We start from the raw sequence: 18,811 nt of genomic DNA on the forward strand, positions 1-18,811 counted from the left end.
TGCGTTACAGAATCGAGATTGCTTATCTTCAAGAGGCAATCTTCTATTGTAGTTCATCTTTTTTATTCCTCACATCTGCCTTTATTTTCTAAATACATGAGGAAGACAAAGTTACTGAGATTCAACTAGAGAACGATCATCGAAAGACAGTAATTACCACTCCGATGTTCAGTAGTAGACTTATTCCTAATTAGTTTAAAACAGTGTATCAGAAAAACTCGACCACAACGTAAGGGCATTTTTCAGAATTTAAATTTTATGCCCGTTACCCGTTTTCTAATTTATTTTTCTTTTGACTTCTCCTTGACATCAGGCTTAGGATAAACAACAACCAGTTCATGCTGTCGATCGAGGCATTCGGGTAGGATTTTTTAAAAAGAAAACGAAACATCATCATCCATCCCTCAGAAGAACGTTAAAGTAGAGCAGGTAATCCAACAGCTTTCAAACTAATCATACGGATAATCCCGGAACTACAGATTGAATTTCATACTCACGTGCTTAATGTTTTCATCGTAATAACAGTCGAAGACAGTTGAACTGAATTCAACTGCTTAAGCTACATGTCGCGGCCGTTTGTAATAACTTAATTATCCATTCTTACCGTCAAACAAGAACATTTTAGATGTATAGTTTGATCTTCTTCAAAACTATGGGCATCAGCGTAACGCGTCGATTGACGTCTAATCCTGTTTAACAGAAAACAAACCAGGCCGAACGTTTAAAACTAGTTTAATTTGTTTCATTGTAAACCATATGCCAATTAAATTTTTTATCGATTCTGCTCTTTGACATAGCCTTCATCTAAGTAGTATACTTAGAAATCAGAATCGACTTTAGTTCCATCTTGCCATTACAAGCCGATAGTAAAAAAAAAAACATAATAACCCAAGGGAACTAGTTGCCAAACACACGGCTAAGATTATGAATGTCTGACGGATGATAGAAACAACATCCTCCGATTGCAAAAACATATTTGGATGATTGGCTAACCATTCTTTAGCTAACTTACCTAAGGTCATCTTCTTTCGAGTTTTCCTTGTCGTCAGGCTTCGGATAAACAAGAATTAGTTCATCCTCTTCACCAAGGCATTCCTCTCGATTAGGATAAAGAACAACAGGCACATTACTAACGCCATCAAGAGACCGTAAAAGTGGTTTAATTAATCTTCCGGGAGTGCAGTTAATTCCAACAGCTTTCAAACCGTCCGTTTTATTCGTCCAAATCTGTTCGAAAGCGCTGGCCAACGTCTCTCCGTGACAAACATGTTTTTCGTCCTGTCACAAAACGTAATTTTGAAACACCAACTCTTCCACATTGATGGAAATAACAACCTTGCAGGAGAATGATATCCAAGCTGGCATATGGGGAGCCTCTTGTTGTAGAAGTCGCAGGATTGCGTTGGCTTCCAGCAACGCAGGGAATGTTTCAAACGCCAAATAATCCACACCGGCTTCGAGTAAGGCCGTCAAACGTGGCCGATGCCATTCGATGAAATCTTCTTCGCTCATGCAATCGACATACGCGCCAGTATATTCTGACATATCAGCTTGACAGGCTCCATAGGGGCCGATAGACCCAGCCACTTTCGGTTCTGTTTTACCGGAGCCTGTCAAACAAAATAGATATATTTTGAAAGCATTTAATAATTGATTTGATTTAATACTTTCTCCTCCGATGGATTGCCAATAATCTCGGCAAGCTTCGCGAGCAATTCTAACCGAATCGCGCATCATTTCCAGCGCCTCTTCCTATATTCATAAATTTGAGTTGGACCCACCATTAGCGTCAAATTGAACCGTATATAAAATAAGCGCAACCACCCTACAACAGAGGGGGCTGATTGCACATAAGGTTACAACCTGAGAAAGACCGGGTAGACATTTCCGGAGATGTTCGATGCTCATTTGGTAGCTGTTGCTCCTGATGATGTGAGCTCCTGCCGCCAAATAGTCCAGGTGGGCTTGACGCAGCTGGCGGCGACCATCCGACTCTGCCGACGTCAAACAACGGGCTGACCACAGGGGATCGCCTTTAACGAATGTTCCTCTGGAAAACAGTAAGCTGCCGAGCCCTCCATCTAAAATTAAAGGCTTCTCGCTGGCCATCGTCTTGAGCCTATAAAGACCAGCGTGAATACATAAATGATTACATTTTATTCAGACGAGCTTTCTTCTTGTCGTATAACAATTGTAGTTTTCACCATATGAACGGATACAAAAGGCATCTAATCAACGATTGTTCACAACACATCTTTTTTTGTTGTTGTTGTTGAAGAAAAAAAAAAAGAGTTTCTATAGCTATTGCTGAGTGCGCGCTTTTATTTTTGAAATGCGAGCAAACATTGAATAGTGGACGAAACGTGAAAAGTTCGTAATGGCGCCTAACTTCTCAACTAATTGCCACACCAACGTCTACGGGGTTTGGCGTTATACTTATATACACTGAACTGAATAAATCAATCAAGTCGAATTGTTAGGTTTGGATAGAGAGAGGGGAACTACACATACAAAAAAAAAAAAAAAAGCGTTGGCATTCGGCAGTCGACCGCTTTTCAAACGACGACCGTCGCTTTTCTATTCGTTCATCTATTATGTTGTTTCCACAGCGCTCCCGATCTCCTTCTACCACCTCCCTTTCCTATTCTTCCTTTCTTTATTTTCACGAGCTATATAGTCTCCGCTTCCTCCCTCCCCCCGCTAACACACACGCAACCAAAAGATGGCGTAGTTTCGGCGCGCGCTGTTTCAGTCCGTGCCGGGCTGTCAGCGGGATCAGCCGCTCCGCCAAACAGCTGGCGCTCGTTGAATATATTTTGCCTGTTTAATTGTCACTTTATTTTAGTAGGATAATTAGAGAGTGAAATTTTAATGAAGGGCTAATGTGGTGTTTTTCTTCCGACCCGAGTGAGTGGTAAATACGTGTCGCTAAAGTGTTGTTTTATGTGTAAATCTTTGTGCGGCATGTTACGAGGCGCGATCACGTGGTTAAACGAAACCAAGTGGCCCTTTGAAAAATATACGAAGACGGAATCTTTTTATAACATCGTCCCTGAAGGGGATATTACACAAGACTTCATCAAGAAAAAGAATCCCGGGCTGCTTCTTTTGGTTCGTGGATGACATAAATGACAACCCAGTCAATTCCTGTAAGTCCAATTTTCCCGTCTTGTATATTCAAAAGCGGTTCAATTGAGAACATCTACTACTCTGGGCACAATACAGTCGTACATGTATATCTACAGAAAAAGACGTACCCTCCCCCTAAAAAAAAAAGTCTTGAATTGTATAGAAAAACGGTCGTTAGGTGGTTCCCAACTTGAAGCTCTACACAAACAGCAATATATGTAACACACACACCATACAACTTTTCCAAATAAAAAAAATATATATATATTTTTTTTTAATTGACAAGTTTGAATTGATGTCAGCTGCAAGTTTTTTTTTTTAAGGAAGGCTGGGCTGTTGCACGACTGAATGACGAATGCAGCGTGAATCCCGCAGACGTGAAAACCCGAAAGCAACCCTCTTTTCTTCCGTGTGTGTATATTTACTATTAGGAAATGACATTTCTTTCTCTTCGTATAGACGTACGTAGGCTACACCCTTTGCTCGCCTTTTTTATGAATACGCCAACCGATCAAAAGCTATTCAGTAAAAACGCTATGGATGGGGGAAAAAGGGACTCCCGAATGAAGCCTTGAACAAGTCTCTAGCAATCAGATGACGTTCCCTCAACAGCTTCTTTTCAAGACCGACGTTGTTCCTGATGTGCATGGGGTGGAGGAAGGTTTTTCCCTTTTGAACAAACACAAACAAAGTTGACACGATGACGTCATTACTGACAACCATTGCGCCTAGTCGATCTATTGAAACATTTTTCGGGACTACAGTCTGAATCATTTTTGGCGTTCGTTCAGACTTGTTAGAAAAAGAAGGGAAAAAAACCCATAAAATGTATAGCCGTTGCGGATGATGCTATACATTTGCTATTGCGTCAAAGTACAATTGTACCTGCGGGCGGGCTACGATAGCTCATAGAACACGCGACAATGTATCATTTCCAAAACTTCGTCTGGCATCTTTATGCGTCTAACAAAAGCCGTCCGGATGAAAAGGTTATACACCACTATAGTACAGACACTGTAATTTTGCAAGTTAAGGCAAGCGGGGGCTCTAGGTGCAAGCTTTTGTTATCCGGTTTTTCAAAATCTCTCGTCTTATTTCACAATTTTCTACTGTTGTTTTCTCATGTCTATACAAATGCCTCCATTATTATGGCACTTGCTTCCGCGATCATTACCGCGGCATTTCAGTCAGCATTACACACAAGAACGATGTGTGTATAGATGTACACTCGCATAGATAAATAGAGATATATACGTACATCTACTTTGTGTCTATATGCACGACGAAAGGCTTGCTCTTTGTTGTTGCTGCTTTGTTGCGTTACAAGGTTTGCTCGGTGGCAAGCGACTATTGTGTCACGCTCGACCATTAACTCAGAAATGGGTGGAAGCGAGGTGAAGGCGATGGACCGTATATATAAATACAATACTGCTGGTTTAGATGCGCACGTAAGAAACTATTGGGTGGTGTAGAGCTCGATCCTAGTCCACCTCTTTACATCCTTTTTTTCTTTTTTGCTTCATAGTAAGGATGGATATACAGTACAGTACTACCAAACCATTATGAATGACGGCGCAATCTTATGTAGCAGCAAGACCCGATAACGCACAATGCTCCTCTTAAATACAAAAGGTCTCTTTTCATTGTAACACAACAGAGTCAAAGAAAGGACGGGAGCTTTTTTTTTTTTCTCTCTCTTTTTTTTTTTTTTTTAGCTATAAAACTATAGTACACTTTACTAGACTGGAGTGAGAAAAAAAAAAAGATGTACAGTCCGTGTATGTCTTTTTTTTTTCCCCAGACCGGAGCGATGTCGCTAATGGATCGTGCTCTGTTAAATGGGCATGTTCTATTCTTGTTTCTTTCATTGTTTTTGTGGCTCGTGCAAAATCTTTAGATGATAATATATTTAAAAATAAAATCTTTCCCTTTTCTCGGAATATAAACATGTTGACGGTTACATTCTGTGGGGGGGGTCAAGTTTAGGTTGACAGGCAGTGCGGAAAGGGGCGCGGTTGTCAAGTTCTGGGCTACACTCTCAGGATAGTTTTGAAGATTTCCCTTTTGTTTAGCCTCTATCTTCTTCTGAACTGTTGCTGAAGCGAGTAAAAGTTGCTGGAACAAAAAATAAAAGTTTTCTTATAAAGGTCTCTCTTGTGCGAGATCAACAAACACGCGGAGGAAACGCCCATGTTGACACGGAACGACAAGTTGTGTCGAGTCATTGCTTTTTTTATTTAAAGATACACCTGCCCCTGAAATAAGATGGGCCAACCAGTTAAAATGCTACGACAATGTCCCACGTCAACAACATCATTTTCGAAAGTCTGTTTAGTAAAGTGCGTTTATTTAAAAAAATGGTTGAGAAAATGCAACTGCTTGCAGGGAGCATACGAAACGTTTGGGAAATGGATCCGTAACACGCAATGCGTTTTCAACACATCTGAGGTGACACCGGAAGTCGATTTTGTTGTTGTCGTAAACCGATCCACATTTTTCAAAGACTTCCTTTCATTTTACCAAAATAAAAAATAAAATTAAAGTTTAAAAAATGTTTGAATAATAATTAAAAAAAAAAAAGAATGGTTTAAAGAAAATTGGCGAGGACCCTGACGCATTGCATTATCACAAGTTACACAATGACTTGATGCCTTAGAGCGAACACGGTTTCTGATGAAGTGCATTCAAGAGCCAAAGAGGGAAAACATCCATCAAAAGGCATGGCGCAAAATAGAAAGAGGGAGAAAAACATGACGTCGAAATTGAATGTATGATACGATACACTTTGCACACGCATCTATAGAAAAGAGTGATGTGTGTGTTGCAGGCCATTGCTGACTTGCTCCGCGTGGGCCGTGATGCGCATACACACAAGAGAGGGAGGCAGCCTTTTGATACTGTGCGCATACAGTCAGTACCGTTCACCTGTTCGTGTGGCCTCTAATTCGACTCGGGTAACTCTCGTTTATGAATACCCGCTGATGGCTTATATGATACCACCCATCCATTTCATCAGTATATACTATATATATTTTTCTCTTTCCACATTTTTTTTCAAAAGGGTTGTTGTTGTTCAAAAAAATTCCTTTTCTCTTTGCCCCCTTATTTTTTTTTTTCCTTTTTGATAAAAAATGAAACAGGAGGTGGCTCCCTTTTGTGACGCAAAAGCATCACCAGTTTGCCAGCACACAACGTCAATGTGTGTGTATTGTTATTTTTTATATAAAAGACACACACACACACACATCCTCATTCTTTCATTTCTCTGCGTGTTTTCCATCCGTTTCACATTTTAGGGAGGAAGAAAAAAAAAAGGGAAAGGTAACACCAGACGGGCTCCATCAAAATAATGTGCATGCTTGAACGTATTTTTTGAATGCGCACGTGTAGACCAACGCACAAAATTTTTTTGTTGTTGTTGGCCAGGCGTCAGGAAAAAAATAAAATAAAGTGACGTCTGTGTCCGCGTGAATTTGAATGCGCGGTACTAAAACGAACGCTTCCCAGACGCACTCTAGTCGGTCATCGACAAACGAAAAATGGATTCATTTAGTTTCTATTGATTTTTTTTTTTTAAATCAACTAGGAAAACAAGTTCACGATAATTTGCATACGTCTGCGGTTGACTTTTGCCCAGCAAATTGAAACTGTGCGCCGTTTGATTTCCCTCTTTTTTTACTTTCTCCTCGTTCAAAGAGACAAGTGGGGCGTAATTTCGAGCCTTTTGTGTTTCGACCGTGAGCTTTGCAATGTATACCCCGAAAGGAAGAGCCCCGCTACCATGAAAAACGCAAAACCCTCCCGCAAACAATACAGTATATCGAGTCTCAAAATAAATAAAAAAAAAAAGTGAGGACCGGGTTTCTTTCTCTATATAGCTGAAACGTCATTGTAACAATTGCTTGGGGGGGTCCTGCGCAACAACAAAAGACCCTGTGTAAGTTATTTATCTATTAAGATTACTACTTACTAGACTGCTATATATATATTTATTATATATATATATATAGCAAGCACAAGAGACTATATTGGATCTCTGTTGTCATCAGTTGCAGGAAAAGAAAAATGGTAAGAATTTTTTCGTTTCTTTTGTGTTGTGGCTGGAACAGTCACAAAATCTATGAGCTTCTTCGTCACACAGATTTGTAACGAAGAAGTGGGGTTACATTGCGCTTCTATTTTCATGTCTATAAAAAAAAAAAAAAAACTAAAGAAAAAAGAGAGCGAACAAAAATAAAAAGGAAGACAGCATCCATCAAGGATATTCTTTTGCCGATCACAAAAGAGGGAAACGCGCAAGGAAGTGTGCGGGAGCAGCCGAGAGGAACCGCATCACCCAAGTTTTGTCCATACATCTACCGTGTATACACAAAAGAAAGGGGGAAAAAAGGGAGCGATGAAAAGAAGAAGTGGATGAGGCATCAGGAACGATCCTGATGCGCGAGGAAATGAAGTCATAAATTACCTCCCTCTTTTTCTCTCTTTCTCCTGGAGTTGGTAGATATATATATACAGACGGAGAAACCTTCCGCAGGATTCCCCCTTTTGTATGTCTGCGACCAAGGAAACTGTCTCTCACTGAACATGAGTTCCTATAGATAGCAAAACTTGTACATAATAGAGCGACGACATTGATCTGCATGATAATTGAATCAATCTGCTGATCCTCCTTTCACTGTCTTGCATCAATTTTTTTAAAGATTTATTCAATAATGAAAAAAAAAAGAAGGCATTCTTTTTTTAATGGGCCTCTCAGTGCTAGTACAGATTCTTTAGAATACTTATAAATTATGCCCTATACATTCTGGTTATTGAATGCGATATCAAAAGCGGTTTTGATGATAATCGAATTTTTTTTTTCGGAGGTGATGAGGTGCTCCCCTTTTTTTATTATTATTTTATTTTATTTTATTCTTTTTTTTTTTGAATGTCATACAGAAAGAGTTGATTGAATAGGAGTGGCAACGATTGCCAACGGTGATAGATCTGCTTCTTCACCCATAGAAAACGTAGAGAGAGAGAGAGAGAGAGAGAGATAAATCCCAACATTTGAAAAGAATAAAGTTCCCGCCTTACTAGATCCCCCTCTGGCTGTAAAGATCCAATAGGAACGGAGCACAAGGCAAAAAAAAAATGAGATCAGCATCTGAAAGATTCTTTTTCCTTCCCGCAGAATTCACAGGGTCTCTCCTTTTGCCTCCCATAGGCCTAGATATACGTCCCTTCTACAATTTTTCCAACAAACGAATTTTTTTCTTTCTTTCTCGGTGGCCGTGGTGAGGGGGAGCACTTGCACGCCATCGATTGTCGTGTGTCCTCCTTCTATTCACCAGTTTTCTTTTCAGTCCCGCGTGATGCGCTTCTCCTCCTCCATTGCTGCTCCTTTTGTCCACAGACCCTGTCTATGTGATGCCGGCAACAAAAGGAGCCAGCCGACTGCTTTATGACGTATATTTATTTGTGCGGTTCCATCCTACTCGCTTCTCCTAGTCTGCCATTTTGGCTATCCTATATAGATGCTTCACATCTATTTTCCCTACGCACACCGCAAGACATTCATGTATACAAGCTTAGACGCAGGGACGACTAAACATCGCAACACAAAAAGATGCGGGGGCAAAATGTAAGCAGCGAAATCTTTTTCTTCAGGGATTCCTGTCATGTGGAACCACCAACCCGCATCTATTAATTCGATTTCAAAGGCATTTGTTGTGTTATTCGAGCTCCTACCTGAGCGTCATGCCATCTAGTGTTTGGGCGGGTTTCGAGGAGAAACAATCGGGATTTTCTCTCTGTTCATTTGTGTGTCGTGCTAAATGCATTTTGGAACAGTCAAACAGAAAAAGAAAGATTCGTCTAAATTATTATTATTCAAATGAAAAATAATGGACCACTTTTTTTTCTTCCCCTGACACCTATTGAAAACTGGGGAAGGCTTCGTTGTTGACTATTTTCCTCTACACAAATGCTGATTGATTATTGTTTGAAGAATGAGAAAGAAAGTCGCCAGGAGTCACGAAAAGAGCGACGTCTAGAAAAGAAAAGTGCTGGCACAAGCGGGCGCTCCTATTGAACTATTCGCGGGCCAGAATAATAACAATAATAAAAGGCTCAAGATTATTTGAAAACGAACAAAGTTTGACGTCGTTCAGGGAAAACGCGAATCGGGTGCAACAGTCCACTGACGTCTTCATTTTCTACGAAGATAATTTCAGCATTGAAATTTCTATTGCGGGGACAATAAAACATTTTTTTAAATCAATAAAATCGAATCAGAGATTCAATTTCACAACAAGTCAAACCCGTATTGAACTCTTCGCATCCCCTTCCCTCCAAGACAGATACATTCGATACGAAAACACACAAAAAAAAGCACTGGCCGTCATTTTCCATTTTTTGTTTTGCCTTCTTTCTTTTGTTTTTATTTTCCTTTTGAAAGGGTAGGACTTTCAATGTTGTCTGCATCATCTCGTGCACAACAATATGGCTGGCAGAACTTGGAGGAAGTGACGTGGGCGTGAGCCGAAGAATAGGTTCCTGCACACACAACAGCCATGCCATTCCAAGCCAAAAAAAAAAATAAATAAAGAATGGGCAACCAACAATGAGACAATTGTGTGAGCCTCTAAACACAGAGAAAGGAACAAGAAAAAAAAAAAAAAAGGGAGAGAAGGACGAACGACGACGAACAAACGGGCATATAGAACGAGGACGACGGTGTGTATCTGTATATACATGTACTCTTACTCTCGCTGCTACCACTACTGTGTGCACTATATGGCCAACAATAGTTTTGTGACTCTCCCTTCCTACAAGCATGGCCGCTATACTTTTTGCTCCCGCTGAAAAGGCGGCTATTATGTAGCTTGCCTTTTGTTTAACGGAACACACACACAAAAAAAGCGTCCCGACTCCGGGTCGTTCAAGTCCCATCTACACAACAACGGGCCGCATGTGTATGTATAGGGACGGGAGAGAAGACATGGGCACAAAAAATAAAGGGGGGAGACTTAAAAAAGTGGAAAAGAATAAAAAAAGAGAGAAAGAAAAGAACACACGGACTTTTTGGAGACAGAGAAAAAGAAAAAAAAAAAGGGGGGAACTACTATTGTATTGTGTCCGTCTCTCTTTCGTGAAAGAGAGATAGCGAAGAGCTATAAGACTGGCTTTTTGTACTTTTTTTTCAGCTAGCGTTTCACTACCCGCGTGAATGTGGCGTCGTGGCAAAGGAAAAAAAAAGGGGGAAAAATGATTCATCTTGACAGATTGTTCGGCTAGATAAGTTGATATGTAGTTTAGTTAAATCCGATGAGACTTTACTAATTGTAAATATCAAAACGTGATTAAGATAAGTGAAATTGAAAGTCAAAGCTGTTGAGTTACGTCTAGAACATTACAGACAAACGAGATGTTCATGGTCAATGTCGGCTAGAACGAAACAAGCGTAAGAAGAAAATTCCTCTTTCACGAAGCATGGTCATATTTCTGGTGAAACCATAGCAAACACCAAAATAGGAAAAAAATTTAGAGAATGTTGAATCAACAATTCAAAAGGAGAACAGATTTTACGCGTAGTAAAATGCACAATAGAATGAGACTGAATACGAGCCCTCACTTTGCCAATTCGCTTCGAGTGTTTTCATGTCGCGAACGCCATCTGGCGGTCAAATGATCAACTTTACTTAAGCTAGGACCCAATAATTCGAACCTGGATCGACTTAATGGATTCTGACAAAAAACCTAATCTTAATGAATTACCACGCGTTATACACTTATTGAATGTGCAATCTTCTTCCAAAGGTAAATACTAATATTTCACATATTACTACAAAAGCATTTTATCGACTCTCACACTCTCAAACTCTAAAAATCAAGTCTAGGGTTGACTTACATATTATGTGGTGTTGAAATATTGTACTGGGAGCTGAAAGACCTTCTCGATGAAAAAACAGAGCCGCGAAATCTCAGCAAGACGAAACAGAAATCTGAAATTACTCGAAAAGAAGAAAATACGTTGATGAACTGGACTGCCAAGTAGACTGAAATTTGAGTTTTGATAAATTAGCAGAGTGCAGACGACAGAACAAAACGCTAATTTTTCAGGTCATCTATATGCAGTTTTTCGAAGCGAAATAATATTGAGACATTACTAAACCCAGTTTAGATACAGAACACTAATTGATCGTTTTTTTAAAGATATTGTGAAGCCTTTTTTTACTAGAATTTTGGTTTAAGGTAATTTGTTTGTTTTGATCTTGCAACGCCATCTAATGACAACCGAACATCACTCATTAACACACTATCAATTTTTGGTAGAATGAATGTTTATTGCGTTGCATTTTTTATTTAGTTTCTCCTTGTTAATTGAGAAAGGGGAAAATTTCCATTCAAATTGAGAAATGCAGAAACAAAGTGCAACCGAAATTGGTCGTAATTCTTTGAACTGTGGCACTTCTACACGTCTATTTTTAAGGAAAGAAATAATCTATAATTTCTCAGATTATATAGCACCCCGTTATATCGTTTCCAGAACAAATTTCAAAAATAGCGGTAAAACGAAAGAGCCTATTGGATTACCACTAGATGGCGAGCCCAGTCTATTCAGGGAAATTGCTCAAACCGAAAGTAAATGGCAATAGAGAGCGCATGATTCTTTAGTTTTGGATCAAAACTGTCAAACTATAGCAGGTGTAATTGTAATTTACTTGTCAAGAGATATTTGTCAAGAGATTGTTTTCATAAGCTAAAATTATTATGAAGGTTCAGGAGAAAATTTTGATAGTGTTTACCACCTCAATTTAAATGTTTACGACAAGTGGCGGGCGGTTTCTTTATTTCGCGTTTACATAAATATTAAATCTTACTATCACAGAACGATTGTAGTAAAGCTATATTTAGTTGCCCTAACCTCTATCAGTTTGCAAAAGTAAATAACAATAAATGAAAGAACAACGTTTTCTAAAGTAAAAACCGTTCTTCAAGCACCACCACTAGATGGCTCTCAACGTTTCATTGGCGTGAATCACGAACGGGCACACACGAACAAGTATTCGGGTTCTTTTCCCTCTGTCCCCCCCAATGGCTATTTCTTCCAGTGCATTTGGTCCCCTCATTTCTTTTGCTTTTTCTAACCCAAACCGTGGGGATTTATACGATTTGGCTCCCATGGATGTAACCAAAAACTAAAAATAAAAAAAAGCTCACCAGTGAGAAAGAAAGAGAGACGAGGAAATTGATGACCTCATAAATAACCGGTAAGTGCTGTGTATAACACACCTAACGCATATACACACACATCGCATATATACAACCCACAGGCCGATTTGAAGAGAGAGAGAGAGAGAGAAGAAAAGAGGGGAAAAGAGATGATGGGAGCCGCATAAAAATATCGAGAAAAGAACTAAGAAGTAGAAGAAGAACCCTGAAAAAGGGGACCAAAAAAAGATTCCGAACGGGAAACCGCACGTCGCATGAATTATGTCGGACTTTTAACATGCAAAGAAGAAGAAGAGTGAAATATACACACACATAGAGAGAGGGTAGAGAGTGAGGTCGTACATCAGCTCATAATATAATAAATGTTGAAGGTGGCCAACAGCAGCCGTTAAAGCAGCACACACCGGTGGCGCTTTATTTTTTATTCTTCCTACCGGTGGTAGGTGCATAAGTCTTTGACATCGATCCACGTCGCAAAGGGGGAACTATATTCCCTTTTAGTATTACCTTTTTTTTTTTTCGTGTCTTGAATAATATTCGAAGCTAAATCATGACTATAACGATGAGAACAGACTTTCGTGTGCCCGGCCGACGGCACAGAAAACTAAAATATTTGAGAAAATCTTTTTATCTCTGTACCAAAGCGCCACCCAGGTGTCAACAACAACATTTAAACTCAACACGTATAATCCCATCGGGAGTCGATCAGTTGTTGAATTCTTCTTCTAGGCCTAAAAGATTCCCTCCCCCCAATATCCCGCACAAATTTCATATTTTAAAAAACCGTATTAATACAAAAATATACATTTTTAAAAGGACAATAGCAAATATTTTAAAGCTTTAAAAAAAATGGAAGTGCGTCAGCGACCGACATTTTAGGCGTCAGTCGTGTCACGGAAGGCAACCGATTTTTAGCTTGTGTATAACAAAGTCACGATTTAGGGCATGAAATCGCAGTCTACACGCTCGCTTGTCTTTCACACTACCTTGCCAAGAGCAAACAAATACTGATGTCATATATTATTATTTGATATCTCCATGTACAAGTCTAAACCAAATATTTTAAAAGACCACCTATATGATTGAATATTTTTACAACAACAGCAAAAATAGTACAAGAAACAACCAGCTATATTTTTGTTTCTATTCAAGTTCTCTTTTAATTCACGAATGTTGACCCCAACAAACGAATAGAAACCAAACCCTTTTATTATTTTTTCCCCTGCTGCTTTTTATTATTATTTGTCCAGTTTGATGAACAATGCCACCTTTAATGAGACAAAAGTTTCTATCTCTGTCTATATGTGTGTGTGAGAGAGAGATGAGATATATCATAGACATGGCAACAGTCCTGATGCGAGTACCAACTATCCCAAACGTTTTTTTTTTTCTTATAAATATATACAGAGGTGTGCGTGCATCATCATCGTCTGCGCTTTCGTGATGAGTCGGCATTTTAAACGATTCCCTCCACTCTTTTCTCAGTAGTGTCCTTCGTGATAGTTTTTCTTTCTCTCTCTTTTTACAGTCGTGTTGTTTATAAAGAGTATTATTTTTTTTTTCTTTCTGTCTGTAAGCTTTATTTTGTCTTCTTTCTAATATATGAGAAGCTTTAGCCCAAAAGCAATAGGGATCGATTTGAATCGATGCGGAAGACTTTCCACGGTGGCCTCATTAGTCCGACTATTGATCACCAGGGCACTTTGACGAGCCAGTCAGACCCCAAGAAAGAAAAATACCCTACCGCACACACCTCCTCCCCTTCAGAATACATCTTTACAGATTCCGTTGGAGACAGAGAGAGAAAAAGGGAGAAATGATGTGAATTAGAAATTCTGCTGAGCTTGTTGGCACTGCCTCATCATGTACGGACATATATAATGCCACTAAAAGATAAAATATTCTTCTACTTTTACCAAAGGGATGGTTGTCGAAGAGGTCTATATCTCTCTTGCGCTCTTTATATATATGGAGGGGGGGGGGCGACGATATACCATTCCCCTCCCTTCTTTTTCTTTTATCCGTCGTCGTCGTCGTCGTCGTCGTCGTTCGTTTCTTTTGTATTGGGCCAAGCGCGGAGTTGGGGAGAGAGCGTCCGGGGCCTCCTTGATGCTGATGGAACCGGATGGTTTTATACATATAGAGCCCTTCTTTCTTTTTGATGACGGAGACGTTATTGATCTGGCTCTGAGCTTCAAGGGGAAATATGTGCGAGAAGAAGAAAGTACATGGCGTACAAGAGAGAAGAATTTGATTTCAGCCCTAAATACAGAATAGTTTTTCTTCTTTCTTCAGCTATTGGGGCCTCTTTTTTTGTTTTCAAGTTTCTTCCTCATCACTAAACTATCAATCTAAAAATAAATGAGCGCTTTTTCTTTTTCTGTACGTTCATCAATATCGTCAATTCACGTGAATTACACGCAATGCTAAGGAGGGACTGAATCATGTCTGGACATTGTAAAGAAAAGGCGAAGGTCACGAACGATGATTACCTTGTTTAGATTGAAACCGAAAAATGGACAAAACAAAAAGGTTAAACAGCTACATAATATCCTTCAAAGAAAATTGCTTTTGTCTGATGCAAAAAATTCTTTTTCTATATAGTCGGCTCTTCATTCAAACGATGATTACCGAAAAAAATTTACTTTGTCGGTTGTCCAGCGCATAACAAACAAGTTTCGAGGTTCATTTCAAGTAGTATAGATTGCTGTGTATAGCAACCGCTCTTTTCTTCTACCCCCCCCCCCTCTTCGGTTAACTTTGTAACGATCCAAACGCAAAAAGAATAACGGATATTATATGTACTACACATAGGGAGGGTTATATAAGTTTAGAAAATACGTCAGTGGGTTCGGTTCTCAAGTACAGATATACTTGTTGAATTCACACACAGCCACCACACCCTATATGAGAGCGCAGCCGCCATCATCATCAAGGATGTGCTGTTTGCGTGTGTATGTGTGTGTGTGTGCAGGAACGCTAGGAACTCTACTTTTTTTTCCCATGGCTCTCTTTTTTCTAATGTTCCCCCCCTCCACCATCCGCTTTTTCAGTGCTCCGGAACGCGAACATGTACAGCACACACAAACAAACAAAAAAAAAGAAAAAGATGGGGGGTAGGGTATACATACAGAGAGAGAGAGAAGGAGGGGGTTTTCTAAATCTTTTGTGTTGATCAAAATGCCGAATTTGATCCGTACCCATCCCCTCCTCTTCGTGTGTGTGTGTGAGAAGAATTTCTGTGTACGTACCAATGAATGGGATGTGCGTATACGTGAAGGAATATATACGTGTGTATATAGATGGATGAATAATGAATGTGTGCGTAGAAATAAAAGGGCGGAGCTTGTAATGATGGAATAGGGTCAAAGGGTGAACAATTCATTCGAAATTTATAAAAAGGCAACGAAAAATGCGTTGATCGATTTTGTTTTTGCTCGTGCAAGTACCTCACGGCATTTTCGAATTTCCAAGTCAAACATTTCAGAAATACAATTCAAGAGTGACGTCACAGTTCGGTCGATGGTGATGGATGAATTCCGTAACAAGAAAAAGCAGCGCAACAACAAGGAAAAGAAAAGTAGATTTTATTATTTTTTTTCTTTCCCCTTCTTGTAAAAATAGAAAAAAAAAAAACGCCATCACTCGAGCGTATGTACCGTGATTCGAAGCGGAAGTCCCCGTCGATAAATCAAGCGCTCCAAAGGGAACGAATAACAGCATAATAGCTCCTATAGGGAAACCTTTTCTTCTTCCCTTTACTAGCAGAGAGGAACATTTTCGATGCTGACTCACAGACGGTCATCGGCCCTTTTCGTCTTTTCTTCTCCGATATTTTTTGTATGTGAAAACCGGGCGTTAGAAAATGGTTAGACTTTTTCTTCTTTCTGCTGCGTACATAGCAGGTCCGTCGGCCTATCTCTTCTCGTCAGGTGTTGGTACAGATGAATAAGAAAAACAGAAAAAAGAAATTCACTGTTGGCCAGGTGAAGAGGGGGGGGTCCCAATCCATTCAACATTCACATGAAATATATACGTGTATTTTTCTTTTTTTTCCGCTTTTCTCTCTGTCCGGTCTTCTTAAATAGCGCGACAACCTTCTCGGCTACCTTTTAAACGACCCCCCACTTGCGTTTTTCTCTCCTTTACTTGCCACGCTGGACGAGCGTACCAACTAATAGACGTATAGCTTTTGATTGATTTTAAGTTGATGGCCTTTTAATGGCTTCCACTTGGATTCATCCAAGGATCTAATCCTCATTCTTTCTCTTCGCAAAGTATAGTTGTATTCGCATTTCTGCTTGTTGATTAAATCGAGAGAGAGAGATATAAACAAAAATGAAAGATGTACAATGAAATCATTTCGCCCAGAACTGAAAATCAGGAATAATTAAAGAAGGCGATCATCAACGAAAATTGAAATCGACAGTCACAAGTCAAAACCTATCGAATGTATAGATTTGCTGTTTTTATATATTAGCTATATAGTCAAACACGTAACAGTCTAAAATGAAAGGAAACAAGTTTTTATGATTAGTCAAAAGTGAACCCGAAAAAGAACTCGAAAGAAAGGTTGAATGAATGGCTATTGGTGTTCCAGTTCTGTGAATGAAACACGGTTCCATTGAATGGAAACCTATTGTGCACGGCACATATATACATAGAAATGTGGAAACACACGTAAAACCGGCCGATTATCCGTCCCATCTTATATATACTACCACCAGGTATTGCTCCAGTGTTTTTATTCTTTCCCTCTATGGAACGTATGTATATAAATAAGAAAGGGGGATGAAGAAAAACTAGAAGGATTGTAACAGTTCAGACGTTGGATCACAAGAATATTTTTGAATGGGTGTGTGTGTGTAGGAGGATTCCCTGTGGTTTGGCAACACCAGGGGAGGTCAAAAGCCCCTGCACAATTCGGCCAAGTTTCCACGGGGGTCTCTCTTTTTCGATCCCTGCTGGAGAAAGAAAAAAAAAAAAAGAAAATAGTTCCATCAAGCAAAGCAAACGACTAGTGACCGGAAATCGGTTCCGACTCGTCTCCTCCCCCACCCTAAATGCGACACCTTTTATTTTTCTTCTGTGTAGAATCTCCTCCCATCTTTCTCACCTGAGGAATCAAAATGGAGTCCCACGACAACCTTTCCTCCTCCCCCCTATACTCTGATTTTTATTTTTGCTTATTGCACACGGTCTTCTATAACTTGGATACCAAACATTATTCTTCCATTGACTATATTTTGTGAGAGTATACAGCGAACGGTATACGCGTTCCAGTCTCTTACAAGAGTTTGTATAAGCGTCAGAGGTGGATAGACCCAGTGGGGGTGTAAAAATCGTCCTCGAGAAAGCCTCGCCGATTTTCGATTTCTATAGCAGTTTCAACCCCCTGCTAGCGCCTTTATCTCTACCCCCTCCACCCCGCACACACACGGAAAAAAAATCCCTATATGTACACTAGGATGCCAACACACATTTCAATCATCGATTTCCGGAATTTTATTTTTTTTTAGAGTTCCCATCGCTATATAGGACATTCCTTTCTCCATTCACTTAAGTCTTTTAAAGTATGGTCAAAAATGTGGTTGGACCAAATTCCTATACCAGTTGTGAAATAGGATTGTTTCAATCATTAAAATCGAATCCATTTCGGTGCAATACATTTTCCTTTTTTTTTTTTTATTGGAATGCGATTAGTAATAATTCAGGCCACCAAAGGTCTTCCCGCTTTTTTCAATTATTTTAAACATTCGTTTTTTTTTAAAACGACGATTCATTGTCATGTCATTAACGCTTTGATACCAGTAAACAATAATAATAATAAAAAAACAACCCTGTATTTAGAAGCTAAATGTCGGTTATAGTTCAGCTGCTATCAAATTGCAGTTGCGTCCGGGATGATTAAATGTTGTACACACTTTGTCGCTCCATTACTTTGCATCTATTTAAATTTTGTACTATCCCCCCTCCCCCAAAAAGAGATGCTGTACATAATAAAGAGAAGGGAGCCAAAGGTGAAAGGAAGCGCTGCACGTGCACCTTCGAAATGCGCTTCCTTTTTTTTTTTAATGTCCAGTCACCGTTCAGGTGTCTCTCTTCTTTCTTGAAAAATCCCCTCCTCCCCTTCGTAGCACGGCACGAAAAAATTTAAGAAGAGATTTATCTTCTTCTTTCACATTCGGAAGAAGAAAGAAGGTGACGTTCAAGTAGGGAGAGAAAAACCAGCAGCCAAAAAAAAGAAAAATACAATTTAAAAAAAAAAAGTCCCCTCCTCTTGAACACTCTGGCCAGTGTCCACCAAGTTTCTCCGCAGGGAGTCGATGCATTTTTTTTTTTTTCACACCTGGATTCTATAAGACGACTGCCCTTACCTTCTCTAAAGTCTATTGCTGTGCGCACCTCAATCGCCTTATATTTCTTTAAATATCTTCTATGCTATACATTTGTATATATACTGACT

At 39.5% G+C, this 18,811-nt stretch overlaps 1 protein-coding gene and 2 long non-coding RNA genes across 4 annotated transcripts in view; 2 read left to right on the forward strand and 1 right to left on the reverse strand.

Annotated features, from left to right (window-relative positions):
- Positions 1 to 9: 9 nt before the first annotated feature.
- On the forward strand, positions 10 to 792 carry LOC123472281. The gene is made up of 2 exons (XR_006646635.1): positions 10 to 229; positions 314 to 792. It is a non-coding gene; the product is annotated as an uncharacterized LOC123472281 (long non-coding RNA).
- On the reverse strand, positions 717 to 11,331 carry LOC116923516 (homocysteine S-methyltransferase YbgG). The gene is given in 7 exon segments (XM_032930007.2): positions 717 to 972; positions 975 to 1,019; positions 1,021 to 1,278; positions 1,336 to 1,610; positions 1,668 to 1,752; positions 1,864 to 2,119; positions 11,021 to 11,331. Coding segments are annotated over 7 exon segments (996 nt in total). The 5' UTR covers positions 11,023 to 11,331; the 3' UTR covers positions 717 to 897.
- The window catches only part of LOC116923517, a 41,836-nt gene continuing 25,561 nt past the window's right edge, over positions 2,537 to 18,811 (forward strand). For both annotated transcript variants that reach the window (XR_004394550.2, XR_006646634.1), the window contains exon 1: positions 2,537 to 3,149. This is a non-coding gene — a long non-coding RNA (uncharacterized LOC116923517). The remainder of the gene's footprint in view (positions 3,150 to 18,811) is intronic.

This window comes from Daphnia magna, linkage group LG5 (genome assembly GCF_020631705.1).
Source record: "Daphnia magna isolate NIES linkage group LG5, ASM2063170v1.1, whole genome shotgun sequence".
In the NCBI taxonomy this organism is placed as follows: domain Eukaryota; kingdom Metazoa; phylum Arthropoda; class Branchiopoda; order Diplostraca; family Daphniidae; genus Daphnia; species Daphnia magna.